We start from the raw sequence: 16775 nt of genomic DNA, 5'->3' as shown, positions 1-16775 counted from the left end.
TGAATGATTTATCTGAGTCGCTGCTCAGATATGCCGATCCTTTCTGCCTGCCGCCTCGTGTTGCGCAGTCGGTCATCTTCCACCCCCTGCCACCCTGCACCCATTTCTATCGCGGTTTCTGTCATTGTCCCTCCCTCTTTCTACGTTTTTTCTGCTTTCCTTTTACTCATCTATTTGCTCGTTTCACCTCCTAACCCGACACTTGATTCTAGTTTTTTGCCTGCTGCTGTTGCTGCTAAATGCAAATAGGCATTAAATTGTCCGCTTGTCTGTCGTTTCGTTTCATTTGCATTTACACCCGCCCCCTGACGGCCGCCTCCCAGCAGCACACCCCCACCCCCTTTGCGCAATTTCGTGGAGCAGTGCTCGTATGTGGGTTAAACTGCTGCCTGCTGCTGCTGCTGCTGTTGTAGAGGAGCAGCCACAGCCACAGACACATGCATAGGACCAGCAGAGTAAATGTAAAGCCAGTAAGGGGACAAAGTAACTGAGAAGAAAAAAAGTAAGCCCAAAAACGAGAAAAGGTTTATGTAAACAAGCACACACTCTCTCATATACTGTACATATGTATGTATGTGCATACATACACACAGAGAAATGTTCATGCAAAAGGCACGAAACTGCTGTTAACCTATTTGCCGTAATGGTTACGGCGGTGATTTCGACCCGGAGACGGGGACACTCACACTCCTCTTGCCACTCCACTCTCTCGGCTTATTAGCCGAGTCCGAGCCCTATATGCGTGCCTCCGAGTGTGTGTGTGTGTGTGTGTGTGTGTGTGTGCGTTGGGCCATAATCGAGGCCTCCCAGAATACTCGTAGAGCTCTCAAAATGCAAAACTGCAATGTTAGCAGTAAATTAAAGCGAGTGGAGATTCTAGGAAAACTTTGAGCCGCCTAAATTGGTTTACGAAAATGAAAATTGCAAAAAATGAATCACTTTTAAGATCCGAAAACGAGACGCAATTATTTTCAGGGTGGAAAAAAGTGCAGAGGCCCTTCCATATGGTAGACGGACCGTAACTTATGCGAGAAGGAGTGGTTTACAGTTACTAAAGCTGTGGCTTTGGTTTGTGGCTTTGTAGAATGGAATTTGAGAATGAAAACTCAAACTCAAGCCTCACGGTCTCCTTTGCCAATCACTTTTGCAATAACTCTAATCTATTAGGTCCGATATATTCCAGTACTTTTGTCCGAGACGAAATTCACAGAATACATTTTAATGGAGACACGTCTGAGCCAGGTAGCTGTTTTACGGTACTAGCGGTACTTTAATATCTTTCTTCAGATTAGCGAACTTCCAGCGAATGAGAATTCAATTAAGAAATTCTTTTCATGATTTTCAGTTCATCTGAATCCAATTCATTGTGTTTTAATGACAATTCCATCCCATATGTGGTACTTACTAATATAACTACTATTATTACTACTAATAAACAGTACTTATACAAAACGTTTCATCTGATATGTTTACAGAGGTTTGATTATCCCTTTTTGGATGTGTTCTATTCGCATTCCCATGGCAGTTTCATTTTAGAATATCTATCATTATATATTTTGCTTTCCTACAGCCTTTTAACATCTTTAATCCATTTAGATTTTAGTTATTCTGTGTGGATCCCTTCCCCTTTCCGTGTAGATCGTATAGTTTTTAGTGCCTTTAATTGTGCTTTTAAATGACATCTATTGCATATTGCATATCGCCCGTAATCACACTCTTTTGACATCACTTGAATTTATCAGCTGGATCAGCTGTTCGTGCCTTTTATTGAGCTTTTGCTGATCTTTAGTCCACCTGACGGCGCGGCGCCGTCGGCTTGGAAACCCCATTTCTTGACCTTGCCTTGCCCTGCCCATAAATATTCAACAATTTTATAATTGCCACCAATGCCTTCAGATAGATATCGCTGTCGCTGTCGCGTTTTTTGTTTGTTTTCAATTGCAGCGGGCACTGGCTGTTAATTGGCTGCATCAATTGAATGTTATTAGAGGTACGAGTATGTAAGCCGTAACAGCGGGGTGTGGGGTTCGTGGAACGGGTGAACAGGGGGCGGGGGACGTGGGGCGGCAATTACCCATCGACTTTGAGGCTGCTCAAGTTCACAGCGTCATCGAATAAAACGAAACAAAAAGCTAAGCGCAAAAAAAGTCAAAAGCAAAAAGCAAACAAAGCAAAAAAGTAACAACAACAAAGAAAACCAGCTTCTCTACCCACGGGGGCAATAACAAATTAGTTGCATTTGTAATTATGAAAGAAAAAATAAAGATGTTATTTTTACTCGCTTGAAAAAAGCATCTCCGCAGAATGGAATTACTGTTAATGAAATATCTGAGTGCGCGAGTGACGTAACAGCAACAAAAGCGAAATCAAGAAGCGAGCGAAATAAAGAAACAAGAAAGAAGAAAGAAGAGAAACAGACACAATCAGCAATAAGCAATAAGGTAGAAGAGAATCTGTTCTGAAGCCAAATACATAATAGCCATAACAAGAGTGAAAGAGAGCGTGGCGGCGTGGGCGAGATGGTGGGTGGGTGGAGGGAAGAGAGCAGGGCATGTTAAGCAGCAGGTGAGGCCAGAGCCAGAAAGAGCAAACGTTGCTACGATCGGACGCATGTTCCAGATTGGTTCTGTTCTAGGTACGCCTTACCGTCTGCCTAATATACCTTGGGTTGGGAGGTGGAAAGCGAGCAGCAGGAAGGTGCAGTATGTGTCTTATGTACATAGGTCTGGCAACTCTGGCGGCAGGTGAACGAGGCAACAAAATAGCACAGTGCATACCTCAAACAAGAATCCGTTGTTTTTGTTGCTGTTTTTGCAGTAGTGTCATGTGCTTGGTGCACTGTGGAAGGAAGGGAAGGGTGGGGCGGGGATGAAACCGGGCTGAATCTGAATGAATTACATTGTCGCCCAGGCCCTTTTGCGCGCCTGCTGCCAAGCATCGATTCTGGCTAAATTGGGACACTGCTTGTCGCTGTCTCCCTATCTCTCTCTCTCTCTATATATATGTGTACATATATGCAGTGTATGTATGTCTCTTCCTATCTACCATTCCGACTGCCAAAAGAGCTTCTGCTGTTGAAATCTGAAAATCTGTTGGCCTGACCCAAGTGCAGTACAAAAACTGTCGCCAGGCTCGTCCGACAACTCGACAACTAGGGCAATTTTTAATTAAAATGCCAAAAATAAAGCGCACAAACAAACATTTGTTTCATTGTCAGCCAGGGTTGCCAAGTAATTTGATTTAATATTTCATCTGCAAGAACGAACGAGGAAATTAATGATTGTCAAGGGACGACAAAAGAGAGGTAAAATGAAGAGCATGTGACAGTTTGTGGTGCATTTTCAATTAGTGATGGTATATTTCTCTCAAGCTCTTCGGGGTTTGCATCTAAAAACGATGCTTTCCATTTTAATTTCGCTTGATAAATGCACCATCAGCTATTTGTTTCATTTGCAGCCAGGGTTGCCAACTAATCTGCAGCTCAAAGGGGGCTACTGAGTTTCTATTAAGTTATCTTTTGGGGTTTTCCAACCCACTCTTCCTTGGTTAATATCTTGGCAAGTATGTTCTGCTTTTCAGTTTCACCTAAACACAGTTCCACATTTTGAAGCAGGCAAATCTATTGACACCTTTCTTAATGACACCCATATCCAGGTCTAACCACTTGAGTGTGCACCAGAGACACCGGCCACGGTGAGGAACAAACAGAGAGGGACAGAGAGTGGCTGTGTGGCAGATAGACAGAGAGACAGAGAGGCCTGCCCCCCATAGACCTGCCCACTTGTTTACGTTGGTCTTGCCATAAGTTCTTTGTGTTTGAGTTAGTCTTTTGTTGCTGTTGCTGTTGCTGTTCGTGTTGCCATTTGACTGCCTCTGACTTTGTATCTGCCCCTGCCACTGCCCTGCTTCTGTCTGTGGCTCTGTATCTGCCTCTGCTTTTATTTATGGATAATTCATAGACGCACCTTGGCTTGGGCACCTGCAAACACGACATCGATTTGATTCGATTTCCCCCCTCCCCGCCCTCCCTGTGGGCAGCCGTGTGTACGTACCCCATCCCAGCCCCCGTGATTGTATTGACAGGCGACCTAGCGACATAGTTTCGCAGTTTGGCTTCACTGCCCCCAAGTAATTTTCATATACACACACACATGCAACATACAACATGCCCATGCAACACACACTGCATGCCTCTGCCACTATCTTTGCCACTCTTCGTTCTTCGTTCTCCGCTCTCCTCTATCCGCTCTCCGCTCTCTGCTCTGCTGTTCGTTTGGCCTAATTGTGAGCTTTTGATTTTGTTTTCATGGGAAGCCCCTGCCGCTGCACTGTCTCTGTCTCTGTGTGCCCCTTGAGACCTCCCCCAGTCACGATGTTGCATGTCGCCTCTCTTTGTGGCTCTCTTGTTTTCGCCTAGCTCAGCATTGGTATTGGCTCTAGCCGCTGCATATTTTCCATGCCTTGAATATGTATGCTTTTTCATGGCTCGTTCGGATACATTTTCGTAGGGCGCACGCTTTTCATGGCGATGGACGGACGGATGGACGGACGGACGGACGGACGATGGTTGGGCATAAAGTTGCTGCCGCTGCTTCTGTTGCTGCATAGTTGTTGTATTTATATTCGGCCATCCGTGTATTACGTTGCTTAACCTTCACCCATTTATGGCCAAGCGAACCACCAGAAATACGGCACACACACAAAAAACCAGCAACGAAACGAACAAAAAAGAAAAGCAAAGAAATGAAAAGAAACCAACGATTCCGCAGAGAAAAAGCGCAGCATTGGGGAGTACATGGCTAACACATATACCCGTACATATGTGTATCTGAATGTTTCACACTATATACAGATGTACGAACATTTAGGTACAAATATGCAGAGCAATATGTATGTGTTTTCATATTTATAGACGCGGGCAGGGCAGGGCAGGGCGGGGCGGGGCGGGGCAGAGCCCACCGTGCATTGCAGGTGACGGAGATGGGACCGCGAGCCCACACACACACACATACGCATTGCGTATACGCCGCGTGGCCGCAGCTCCATTATGCAACGCACATAATCAGTGCTAATGTGAAATTCTAATTTCATTTCATATCCTCATTAATAATTATAATTTAGCAGCCATCCAGCCACCGACAAAAAATAAAAGTAAACAGCAGCTGTGCTTAAACTCCTTCCTGGGGCCTGCGGCCTGTGGCTTGCTGCCTGTTTTTCTGTTGACTCGACACAAATAGTAGTCGCTCTCTCGTCTGATATTTATAACAAACACACTCAGATACCCACGCACTCACCGACACACACACACTCGTGCACAACATCATCAAATACATATGTATGTACACATTATAAACAAAAGAGAGGCAGGCAGGCAGCTCTGAGCCGAGTCAACGAAATCTAAAGCCAAAATCCAAAGCAGCTTACTCCACCACTCGAGAAGAGGGCTATTAAACAGAGGTACCGGTGCGATGGGTTTGATACCCTCAGAATCCCACTCGAGTCCTTCCTCACAAACGAAGAGTACCCTCGAACCAGAAACAACTATAGCCCTTGAAGGATCCCATGCTTTCTGCTCTTCATTGGATAAATTTGACAAAAGTCAGGATACCCGCTCGTTGAGGGTATGCCAGGAAATGGGGACTGGCAATGGTTGATGTTTGCTTCGGGTTGCCTTGAGCAGGGGGGCTGGCGCTGGCGCTGGCACTGGTGGGGGCTTGGGGCCAGCAATGAGCATAAATTATGCGCACAAAGGCAACCGGGAGGATGGCGATGATGATGAGGAGTAGACGAAAAGGTTGGCTGGCGCCAGCGACATTCATGCCTCAGAATGGAGCTCGGAGAAGGTGCACGCTTCGGATCGTTTCGGTGCTGTTCGCTTAGGTTCGGTCTGGAGGCACTTACATGGCCAAAATAGACAGCGGGGAAACCCTTTTTGGGGTCCAACTTGTCCCCTCTCTCCGCTTTTATTGATAGCCATCTTGGGGGTCAGTGGGCGGCCGTCCGATGGGGCTCCTGGCGATATTATATCGCGTGCCTTGTTTATTGATTTTCGCTTTCATTTTTCATGTGGCGTGCGAGGAACAGGCAACAGGAAGAACAAGCAGAGGAACAACCAATAATTGCACACACACACACACACACACACACACTCGCAGGTCGCCTGCTTACATATGCGGCTAAAGTTTTTCCTTTCGATTTTTCCTTCTTTTTTTTTGGGGAAAAGAAAAGACAGCTAGGGATGGGGTAAACGCACAGGGAGCTGGGAGCTGGACAAAGGCAAACACACGAGGAAAGCTCATTTGACAGAAGACGAGAGCGACAGCGACAGCGACAGCGACAGCGACAGCGGACTCATCCAAAAAAAGAAGGAAAAAACGTGACGCCAAAGTCAATGAGGTCGCACTCTGTACCGCTGTGGCACACTTGCTTGGGTTGCCGTTACCTTGCCCCAGGCACCAAGCAGGCTGCCACCACCCCACCACCGTTCCAGCATTTGAATGGTTTGCTAAGTATGCGCCGTGTTTACCTTTTGCAGGCGATGTCCTTGCTGTGGGGGCTGGCTTTAAAGCTCAACCAACCACTCACTCTTATTCGCTCCCTCTCTCTGACTGTCTCTGTCTCTTTCCGAGGCTCATAATAAAGTGTCCTGGGGCGCTTTTCCTTTTCTTTATGGCTTATGACATTTGCGCTTTTGTTGTATTTTTTTTTGTATTTGCATTCGTGTCGATGTGGCTTTCATTTTAGGTTCTTTTGTCAACTTCCGCTAATGCTAAACACCCTTCCACATCCCAATTCCCAGCGCCCCACGGCCCCCTCCCTCGATGCCTCGTTTACGGATAAAACCCACTGACTCCGGCTCTCCGGTTCGCCGGCAGTTATCAACTGCTGCACTGACCCCCACTCGACAGTCCGCCGCAGCCGTCGAGTCGTCGTCGTCGTCGTCCCCGGCTCCTTTCATTGTTCATTTTGCTCTGTACGTTGATTTTATTTCTGCTGCCCCATTTTTAGGTCTCTTTCCGTTCCGTGCCCCTGCCGCTTTGTTCCTCTGTGGGATGGGGTGGGGGTGTGCCGCCCATTATATAGAAATATACGACTATATATAGTTCTCTTTAGTTGTCAACCCATTTTGCCGGTCTGCAATTATGAATTTGGGGCAATTGTTTGGTGCTCGCTTGGATGGCTCCATGGCGCGGGGTCTTTGATTTGAGCGCAAGAGTTTATCCGGAATGGAGTCCATTTGTTACGGCATAGGGCCTTACTTTTACTTTGGTACTTTGATGGGTTCTCCGGTGATTTATTGCATATTGATCTTAGCTTCTAATCGAAATAAATGACAGCCCTTATCGGAACACACCTACACACACACCTACAGAATGTACATCCTAATCAAAAATGGATGTGACACCCTTTATCGTACCCTCGCATATCTGACAGATAGATGAGACACTATCTATAAGGCAATCTTATCGATTGAGGGCATTCCAAGCACAAATGTTCCATATATGTATACCTGTGTACGTACTTGCATATGTATGTACATATGTACATCTGTTAACCTTCCTAATGACAAGTGTTGTTCAGTGAAGATTAGCTCATCATTTGCATGCGGCAGTCATTAGCGGCGATCCCTCGGCTAGAATCGAATCGCACGACGACTCTGGAAGCAGGTCCGGTTCTGAGTCATCGTTTGGCAGCCAACAACCTGTTCGTAAGACAGCAGATATACAGATAAATGTAGTTCCAAGCCCCACTCCACTCTACAGTCTCGGGGCCATTAGTCATATAATTTTTCAAATTTATTGTGGAAAAGTGTTTTCCAACAAGCCGCCACTTAATGCCGCCTGACAAGCCAAACAAAACGAACGAAAAGGAGCAGAGCCTTTTCAGATTAGCAATGTCAATGGTGCTTCGGAAATGTCGGGGATAAATTGCCGTCACATCAGGCTTTTGTCCTCGGGATGCCTGACTGTCTGCACCGTGCCCGTGTGTGTGTCCTGAGATCTGAGGTCGGAGTCTGAGGCAACGATTTATCGCACATGATATTTGTAAAGGAGATAGATAGAGATAAAGACACACACAGAAAAAGATACAAAACAGCAACAGCCGCTGCCGCTGCTTCTGTGGCTGTCAGCATATTTTTTGTTGATGTTTGAGGAGAGCCTATGAAAAGACGATAAATGAGTCCGATTCCGGGCTGCCGGGTTGTCGGGTTGTCGGGTTGCTGGAGCAAACAACGATGATGGCCTGGCCTACAAATTAGGCTCTCTCGAAAAGGGGGTTATCTGCGGGCTAGCACCTCCTTTGTGATCCACTTAGGATCCCAAAATATTGCTCAACATTGAGTTTTTATCAGCGTCAAGGCGTCTGCTGAGATAACACAACAACAAAGAGGTTGAAAGAGGAGCGGGAACGGTAGAGAGAGAGAGAGAAAGAAAGAGAGCAAAGTGCAGCACATAACATAAACTATTTACTGATAAGAATACACACACACACACACACACACACAGGCACTCCATCGTATGGGTTCTCTGAGTGAGAGAGAGAGAGAGCGGTGAAAAACGGCTGAGCAAACACTTGCAAGCCCAGCACTCGACAGTTTTGTAGATAAAGTATCTACAAGATACAACAACAGCAGCAAGAGCAGAACAGAACAGCAACAACTCTCACTCTCCCTCGTTTGGCTCTCTCTCTCTCTGTTCTCTGTTCTCTGCTCTCATTCTCCCTCTCTCTATCTGTAGTGTCACTCTTTCCCGCTCTTTCTCTCTCTCTTCATAAGTATCTTCCTCTCTCTGTCATTAGCAAGTGTTTGAAACTCGTAGATACTTTGGCCTGTCGCCTGCCTGCCTGCCTGCCTCTGCCTTTTGCCTCTGCCTCTGCCTCTCCGACTGTTCCGTGCCGACTTGAAAGCCATTTCGTTTTTAATTATTTTCAGTTTCGAATTTAGTTGTATTTGATTTTCACAAACTCGCGCACTGCCCCGTCCGTTGTCGTTGCTGTTGCCTCCCGCTTCTTCCCGCCCGCTCGGCCGCTCGCTAATGTACGAGTATTTTTGAAGTTTCCATTCGGCGGAATATCCATCGGAATTGTTGAAGTGAGTGTCGCTTTATCGTGTCATTGAGTGCTGGGAATCATTGCCGCTGACAATTTGTTATGTGAGAAGAGGGGGGAGGCCTCCCCCGACCATCCCCGGCCCCCCCTCTGACCGCACTCGTAGAGTGGTTGAGGGCCTGCACTCGAAATTTGTGTGGTGGCGCCCCAAAACAGAGCACAAAAATAAACGAATTGTTGCCAGAGAATTGTGGCTTATCAAGCAGCCGAGCCGCACAAACAAGCCTTTCAATTAAGATACAAAAAACATAAATCTTTGCGCCCTGCGACAATGGTGGCTCGTTGTGTGGAGAATGCGGGCATCGGGCTGGCACTGAGAGTCGCGTGTCCGCCCGTCCACCCGTCCGCCACCCAACACTTGGCTTCCAACAACCCACCCAAAACTCTTTCCCAACTTCTGATGTCATGCCACCAGACATGCCAGGCCTGACTCTATTTTGATTTCTCATTTCTCGTTTCAATCGCTTCAACTGCAAACAAGTTGCTCACGAATGTTCAGCATATTGGATGTTCGCCAGACAGCGTTCGACTGCGGGAGGGTCGGGGGGGGGATGGGAAGCCATTGATTTTGTTGTATTCGGAAATAACCCCTCTTTCAGAGACTTGTACTAGCCACGTCTCTGGGCGCCTTATCGACAACAAAAATACAACAACAAAACAACGAAAATATAAACCCTATCGCGAACGTCTCCGCTCGAGTGATAACTGTGTGCCTGCCCGCCGCACGACAGGCAGATAAGTTGTACGTACTCCTATGTACGAATACGACGATTCTCCCGGTCGAAAGAAGTGCTAGTTGTGGAGCAAATGAAGCACTTCTCCCATATGCTTCTGGGGTTATTTTATTATTTTCCTGTACATAAGAACTTCCAAGATAAACCCGAAAGTAACAGACGGAGAGTCTTGGTTCTATTCTTCTCGACTTTGTGTAGTTTCCTACAGAATATAGAATGGTATTCAGATAAGTCGTACATATAGTTATATATGTATAACGAGAATATATATGAAAGTGAGCGAAGAAATTGAATTTGGGCTGATTAAAGCAAGAACTCGACTTTGTGGCGTGTAGAAAATTAAGAAATTTTCCTATTAAACTCTTAGATCTCAGTAAGAATTGGGAGGATTTGTTGCTTAGATGGAGAGTTGGTTAAGTATTTCTAATTCTTTTAAAAGGTTCAGCTGTACAGAGTAGTCTATTATAGATGCATATAGATCCCTACCAGATATATAGAAAAGATGTATAGGAAAGGAAAACAAAAAAAAAAGATATTCCCAATTTTATGTGACTTTGGCAGGCACTTTCCACTGTGGATTCTCTTACATAAAAAAGCGATTTAAAATTCCAGTTAAGTCTTGAATCCTTTTAGTAAATTTTCACACATGGATAGTCTGTGCAAAAATACACTTGAAAGATATGTACTTCTCCAAATGTTACGTGCCACATCTTGAGTCCTCAAGGCCACATTGTCCACCCACAAGTCTTGTCCACGAAGCGATTTCGAATGCTTTGCTGATTATTATGATTTGGTGGCTGGGGAATCGCAGAAATCCTTGGGCTGATTGGAGAGTGCATTCCATTACGTAAGGCCGCCGGGGAGGCAGCTGTTTCGCATTCATCACCATTAACACATTTTCGGCTTGACTGCATCAATGACGCTGCCGGTGGCGGTGTCGTTCTGGCTGCTCCGTCATCATCGTCATCGCCATCGCCATCGCTGTCGCTTTTTCTCCTTCTAATCGGGGCACAAATTGTTTTTTGCTGCAACCATTTTAGCCGTTGCATTTCAAGGCCACAGAAACTCTGAGTGTGAGGGAAAGCGAAATGTCGAGCACTTTGCGTGCCTGCCTGCAGGGCGGTGTGGCGCATGGCGTGTGGCATGTGGCAGGGGACTTGGCCCCGCGGCATCTCTCGTGGTGCTGTGGGGCGGTGGGGCCCCCCGCACTTCTGAGAGATTTGTGACCCGACTGCAGTTGAAATTTGATTGCCAAGTTTTTAGTTTTTGTGCATTTATTATCCGCCTTTTGTTTCGGCATCGATTGTCGCCATTTTGTGGCTTTGCCTCCCCACCGAATGGGATGGAATTCTATAACAAATGAACAGAGCAGAACTGAACAGAACACAAATAACAAATATCATTAAATAAATTAATTGAAAAACTGAAATGCCAAGCCGAGGCGCAAAAGCAACTGGTTCTCGCATCCAAACAAAAACTCGTTCTACTGCGGCGGCATCTCCTCCTGCTGCTACTGCTGCTAAAATGTATCTTTAGTTTCAGTATTTGTATCTGTTGTTTACTAATTCCTTGAGTAAATGCAAATTTCGTGTGCGGCTTACTCGTTTTGCGACAGGTGCCACACAGTCGCAGCCACAGAATTGAATAGCAAATGCAAAACAATTACGAATATCTGTATCTGATAGTACGCATTCGGTATGGGTATCTATGTATCTTGTATCTTGTAGCATTGAACGTTTCGTTGGCTCTGCCCTCTCTTCGATTTATTGCTCATTTGGTTTTGTGGTCACTGCACAAAAAACCGAAAAAGAAACGCAAATAACAAAAAATAAAGAAAAACCACACACACAGCTAACACACACACACACACTGACATCGCATTCAATGGTCAAGGTCGTTTGCAGTCAAATCGAAAGCCAACACTTGGACACTTAGAGTGCCCCTATAAACGAGTGGTAGACAGCAGCAGCACTAACACAAATATAACAGCAAAATACACAAAATGTTTGTATAATTAAACGCCATTTTAAACAAATAAATAAATGCGCGTTGTCTGTCACTGCAAAATGTGGCTGTTGCTGCTGGCTTTTTTGGTTTCTTTGGGTTCGTTTTAATTAGCAATGAAATCATAATAAAATAAACCAACTCATGCATAATTGAGCTGCAAGTTTTCGAGTTTTCATTGCCGTGCACACGCTCACAACAAAAACTGGCTCGGTTTTTGATTTGCCTTTGAATAAACATAAACGATAGACTCAAAGGAGAGGGCTTAGACGAAAGTTTATGGATAGATTTGAAACCATGAAATTTGTTGAATAATTAAATGATTAGCGAATGTCGTATTCCGTATATTCGATGGGAATTTAAAAAGATGAGAGCTCTCTGGGAAGCCTAATGGGAACTATACTGCATGATCTGAAAGATCTTTAAAAGAAATATGCAACAGCATATCATAGAATTTTAAGACTCCTATAAGACCATCGCCTAACAGAATGGATACATTGAAATGGGTTGAGTAATTCCATACCTAAAAAAAAAACCACCCAGAGAACCTTTAAACTTACATATGGGCGCCCACCATATGGGTGCTCCCCTGCATCCTCTCCGTAACATTTCTATGGATTCCAGTGATTCATCCCGTCGTCTGCTTACCATCCAGCCATTCGACACACGCATATGCTCGACATTCACAAATGCTTGATTCAAATCAACTTTTTGTCTCTAACTCAATCTCAATCTCTTTCTCTGTCTCTCTCTCTCTCGCTCGCTGTGTGTTTCAATCATTTGCCTGCCTTTGATATGTGAGAATGCCTCCCCTTCACACCACCCAAGCCACGCTTTTTAGAAGATACTCGTGTAACCTTCCACCCCTCCCGCCAAGAACCAAAACCAGAACCATGTCCCTGCTCCGCCCTCATTTTGTATATATGTATTTGTATATATGCCTATACTAAACAGCATCAAAACGAATCGAAATCAAGCGAATCCATATACTCGTACCCCCCTCCCAGTCCACCAAAATCTGTTTGTATCTAAATCTATCTAAATGTTACTCACTTGTGTGTGTTTTACTACTCGCGAGAACTGCATTGCCACTCCGACAGATGCTGCATAGTTACATACGTACGTTTGTATCTGTTGGATCGGCTGCAATGCATCGCGTACCTATATATTTGCCTAAATGTTTACTGTATGTACGTATATTTATTATTGCTGCATAATTCACTCATAAATATTTTTTTCTTTTTTCTTTTTTTCATATAAACGTTTACCAAAAAAAAAAAAAACCAAAAATCGCACATTCCACCACAAAACCACCAAATAAAAAATATCAACAAAAAAAAAAATACAATAAAAATCCAAAATAATCGAAACTAAACCAAAAAATGCATTGATATCTAGAAGGATCATAAAGATATATTGAGTACATGCATATATGTGTATGTATATGGTCCGGCGTCCATCAACTGTCACTGTCACGATTACGATAGCCGAGAGCGGACTGATCGATTGATCGATCAATAACGATAACGATAGCGATAGCGATAACGATAGCCCTAGCTGTAACTCTGTAAACGATAGCCTGAGCCCGCGCCTGCGCCTGCGCCCGCGCCTATGCCCATCGCTAACCCGCTGTGTGTGTGTGTGCATGTGTCCCGGCATCAGTAGAGCGCCCCAGGACCTCCTGCGACTGACTGGCTGCTGCTGCGACTCCCGCCACTACCGCCACCGCCACCGCCACGCCACCATCGCCGCCGACTCCTCATCATCCCAGCCACCAAGCCACCAAGCCACCAGCCACCATCGCTCACATAGCCCATCATACTTTCAGATGACAGTTGCGGATCCCCCCAGACACAGATAGAGATACAGACACACAGACTAGGATCGTTTGGTCGTTTGTTCGCTCGCCCGCTCGCTCGCTCGCTCTGTCGCTCGCACACACCTAAAGCCAAAACAGAAATCCAACCAACAAAAAAAAAGCAAACAAAAATCAACAACAACAACAACAACAACAACCAAGCCAAAAACTAAATAATACCAAGCTAAACTCAGACGCCTCATTATCAAACATCGAAAGTTTGCGTTGTCGAATCGAATCGAATCAAATCAAATCAAATCAAATTGAATCAAAAGAGAAACATATACCAAAAGTACCAGTAGCAAAAACGCATAAGCAGAACGTAAAAGTAAACGCAAAAGCAAACGCAAACGCAATCATCAGTCAAAGTCGATAGCCCAAAAAGCAGTCAACATTCAGTTAAAAATGGCCGAAGACGGTACCATGGAGACATGTCCAAGTCCTGAGATCGGCGATTCGCGCAAAAGGCCGCTCGATTCCGATCCGGAAAATGAACAAACTAAACGCTCACATTTCAGTTCCGGTAAGTTGATCAAAATCCAAATCCAATTCATACAAAAAAAAAAAAAAAGAAAGAAAGAAAAGAAAGAAAGAACAGACCAGAAAATCAGAAATGAAAAGAAACAGAAAATATTTCAATCGCTCTTGCATATTCCATTATCGTGCTCTCTATCTCTCTCTCTATCTACCTCTCTCTCTATCTCTCTCGTTCGTTATCTATCCACTGCTCTTTATCTCCGATCTCCGCAGCGTATATATAATATAACTCATTGAATTTTTCGCCTAACTTTTGATCGCCGAATCGTGCCGTTGTTTCCTTACTTTCTTTCTTTGTTGTATAGTCATTTTTCGATGTTACTGCAATACGTATCGTATCGCATCGTATCGTATATCGTATATCGTATCGTACATCTGTATGTACATATATCCCTGCCATCAAATCAATCCTCCGCCTCCGCCTCCTTCTCCCCTGTCTCCCCTCTCGTATCTTTCGTATCTCTCACTGTATCTCAAAATGTTGTTGCTTTTCATTGTCTCTGTTCGTTTTGATTTAAGTAATTTCAATTAATCCGCAGGGGATGCAGTTGTGCCCCCGAAACGTACGTTTTCTGATTTTGATTTGTAATTAAGTCCGATATAGCGTATACGCCCACAGGGCCGGCCCCCAAAAAACACACACACACACACACAATCTCATGCTGCTGCTGCTTCTTGCATGACAACTGGCATCGTGCATCGGGCATCTGGCATATGGCATCTGGCATTTGGCTGGGTCGAATCTTTGCGCAGGATTTGGCGCCGAGACACTCTGGGCCCAGTTTGACCCATTTTCCCAATGACCTCCGCCTGCAGGACGGCTTCGCTTCGTGTGCTGCCTGCTGTCTGCTGTGTGCTGTGTGCTCCTCCCATCGTCTCATCAATGGTTTGCAATTAGATACAATACCGAGTCTGGCCCTGAGCTGGGACTGCAGCTGGGGCTGACTGACTGAAAGAGACCATAATGAATGGCATTTGAGCAGCTTCGACAGCTACTTCTCCAGCTCATCATCTCTTCCTCGAGAATAGGTCGCCCCGCCGCCATTCATATGCAAAGTCAAAGATTAGCGTGTGCTCAAAAGAAGCTCCAACATCGGTCGGTCGGTCGGTCGGTCAGTCAGTCAGTCAGCCATTGCCAAACCCCATACAAAGTGTGTGTGTGTGTGTGTGTTTGACCACGAGCCATTAACTAGTTGCTTGCTTTGCATGATTTGTTCGGGCCAAAACCAGCTGCCAGGCAGGCTGGCTGGCTGGCTGGCTGGCTGGCAGCCCCAAGGTGAGCCGCCACGACGACAGGTACTTCGATTGCGTCGCTGTCGTCGCTCGTCATAGACACAAAAATAGCAAAAGTGTAAATGTTAGAGTCTGTTAGGAGCTGTCGCCCCCGCGGCAGCCCGCGGGCATGGCCAAGCCTAACATTTGATATTTAGATATATACGATTACGATACGTATAGATAGATACAAAATACTCCCGCTCGCACTCGTGAGAGCCCCAGCAGCTGAAACACGTTTTCAAAATTTCTTAATTGCTAACCGAATGGCTGACTGAGTGACTGAATGACTGAACGATGGACTTAACTTGGCACAAAGTCTGTTTGTCAATTGGGAACATGGGGGGGGGGGGGGGGGGGGGGGGGATTGCAGGGATGGAAGATGAGATACGAATAATGACACGATTTTCGTTTTACAGAGTAGGCAATGGAAACAATACCATTCGATTGGTATCCAAATTCCAAGTAATTTTATTTTTTTAAAACCAAACGACAAAAAAATCAATATTTTATCTAAACTTTAAGTGCTATAATTTGTTGTATCTTTGGGCTGGGAATGCGGAAATCTACTGAGTTGACAAGGCATTACTAAGGTAAATATTCTGATGTTCCTATGGAAGTTTTTGCTTGATTTTGGTCGTTGATCGATAGGTGGTTCGGTATCTGTTTCGGGTGGGAAAATGATTAGTTTTTCTTTGCTTAGCTGCAGGGTCTTCGCGGCAAGATTGAGATATGTATGGACACAGCTGCACTTGTCGTTAATGAGCCACCATTAAAGACCGCCATTGTGTGTCTATTGTCTCCTCATCGGCTGTGGAACAGGTCCGTATTTATTTATTTATTTATTTAGCTGTCTTGATAGCCAGTCAGTCAGTTGTTCATTTATTAATATTTATTTCGTGTTCTGTGTTCTGTTTTCTGTTTTCTATCTTCGGGCTGTTGTTTGTTATTTACGGCTGTCAGAATAGAATTATTAGAGTTTTTAGAAGCTGTCAGGAATAGTTGAAAAACCACACAAACACACACGCACAGGCACACACACACACGCACAAGGGGAAAAACAGCTTCAAGGAAAGGATGGAGGGAGGGTCTGAGGCTCTGGGGTTGGAAATGCGTCAGCAGCGACTGAGGCTGCAAAGGAAATGCAGTAGAAAATGAGAAAAATAAGGGGGCGGGCGGGTCAACGTGTCGGGGTCGGAGCCGGAGCCGGAGCTGGGGCTTATGTAATCAATGCTGGAAAATTATGTATGAGTCTGTGTGGG

General features: G+C 45.2%; 1 protein-coding gene across 8 annotated transcripts in view; it reads left to right on the top strand.

Moving 5' to 3' along the window:
- ps (RNA-binding protein Nova-1-like protein passilla) overlaps positions 1 to 16775 on the top strand; it is a 34566-nt gene that overhangs the window by 3510 nt on the left and 14281 nt on the right. For 3 of the 8 annotated variants that reach the window (XM_015183419.2, XM_033385792.1, XM_033385793.1), the window contains exon 2: positions 13245 to 14227. The exons of 1 other annotated variant lie outside the window; for it this stretch is intronic. In XM_015183419.2, coding sequence (XP_015038905.2) covers positions 14195 to 14227 — 33 coding nt within the window. In that variant the 5' untranslated portion in view covers positions 13245 to 14194. Of the gene's footprint in view, positions 1 to 13244; positions 14228 to 15951; positions 16107 to 16216; positions 16336 to 16775 lie in introns of those variants that run through there. 4 more of the 8 variants (XM_033385795.1, XM_003736220.3, XM_033385788.1 and 1 more) reach the window with 4 other exon arrangements.

Source organism: Drosophila pseudoobscura, chromosome 2 (genome assembly GCF_009870125.1).
Source record: "Drosophila pseudoobscura strain MV-25-SWS-2005 chromosome 2, UCI_Dpse_MV25, whole genome shotgun sequence".
Taxonomy (NCBI): Eukaryota; Metazoa; Arthropoda; class Insecta; order Diptera; family Drosophilidae; genus Drosophila; species Drosophila pseudoobscura.
This window is presented reverse-complemented; position numbering and strand designations above follow the sequence as displayed.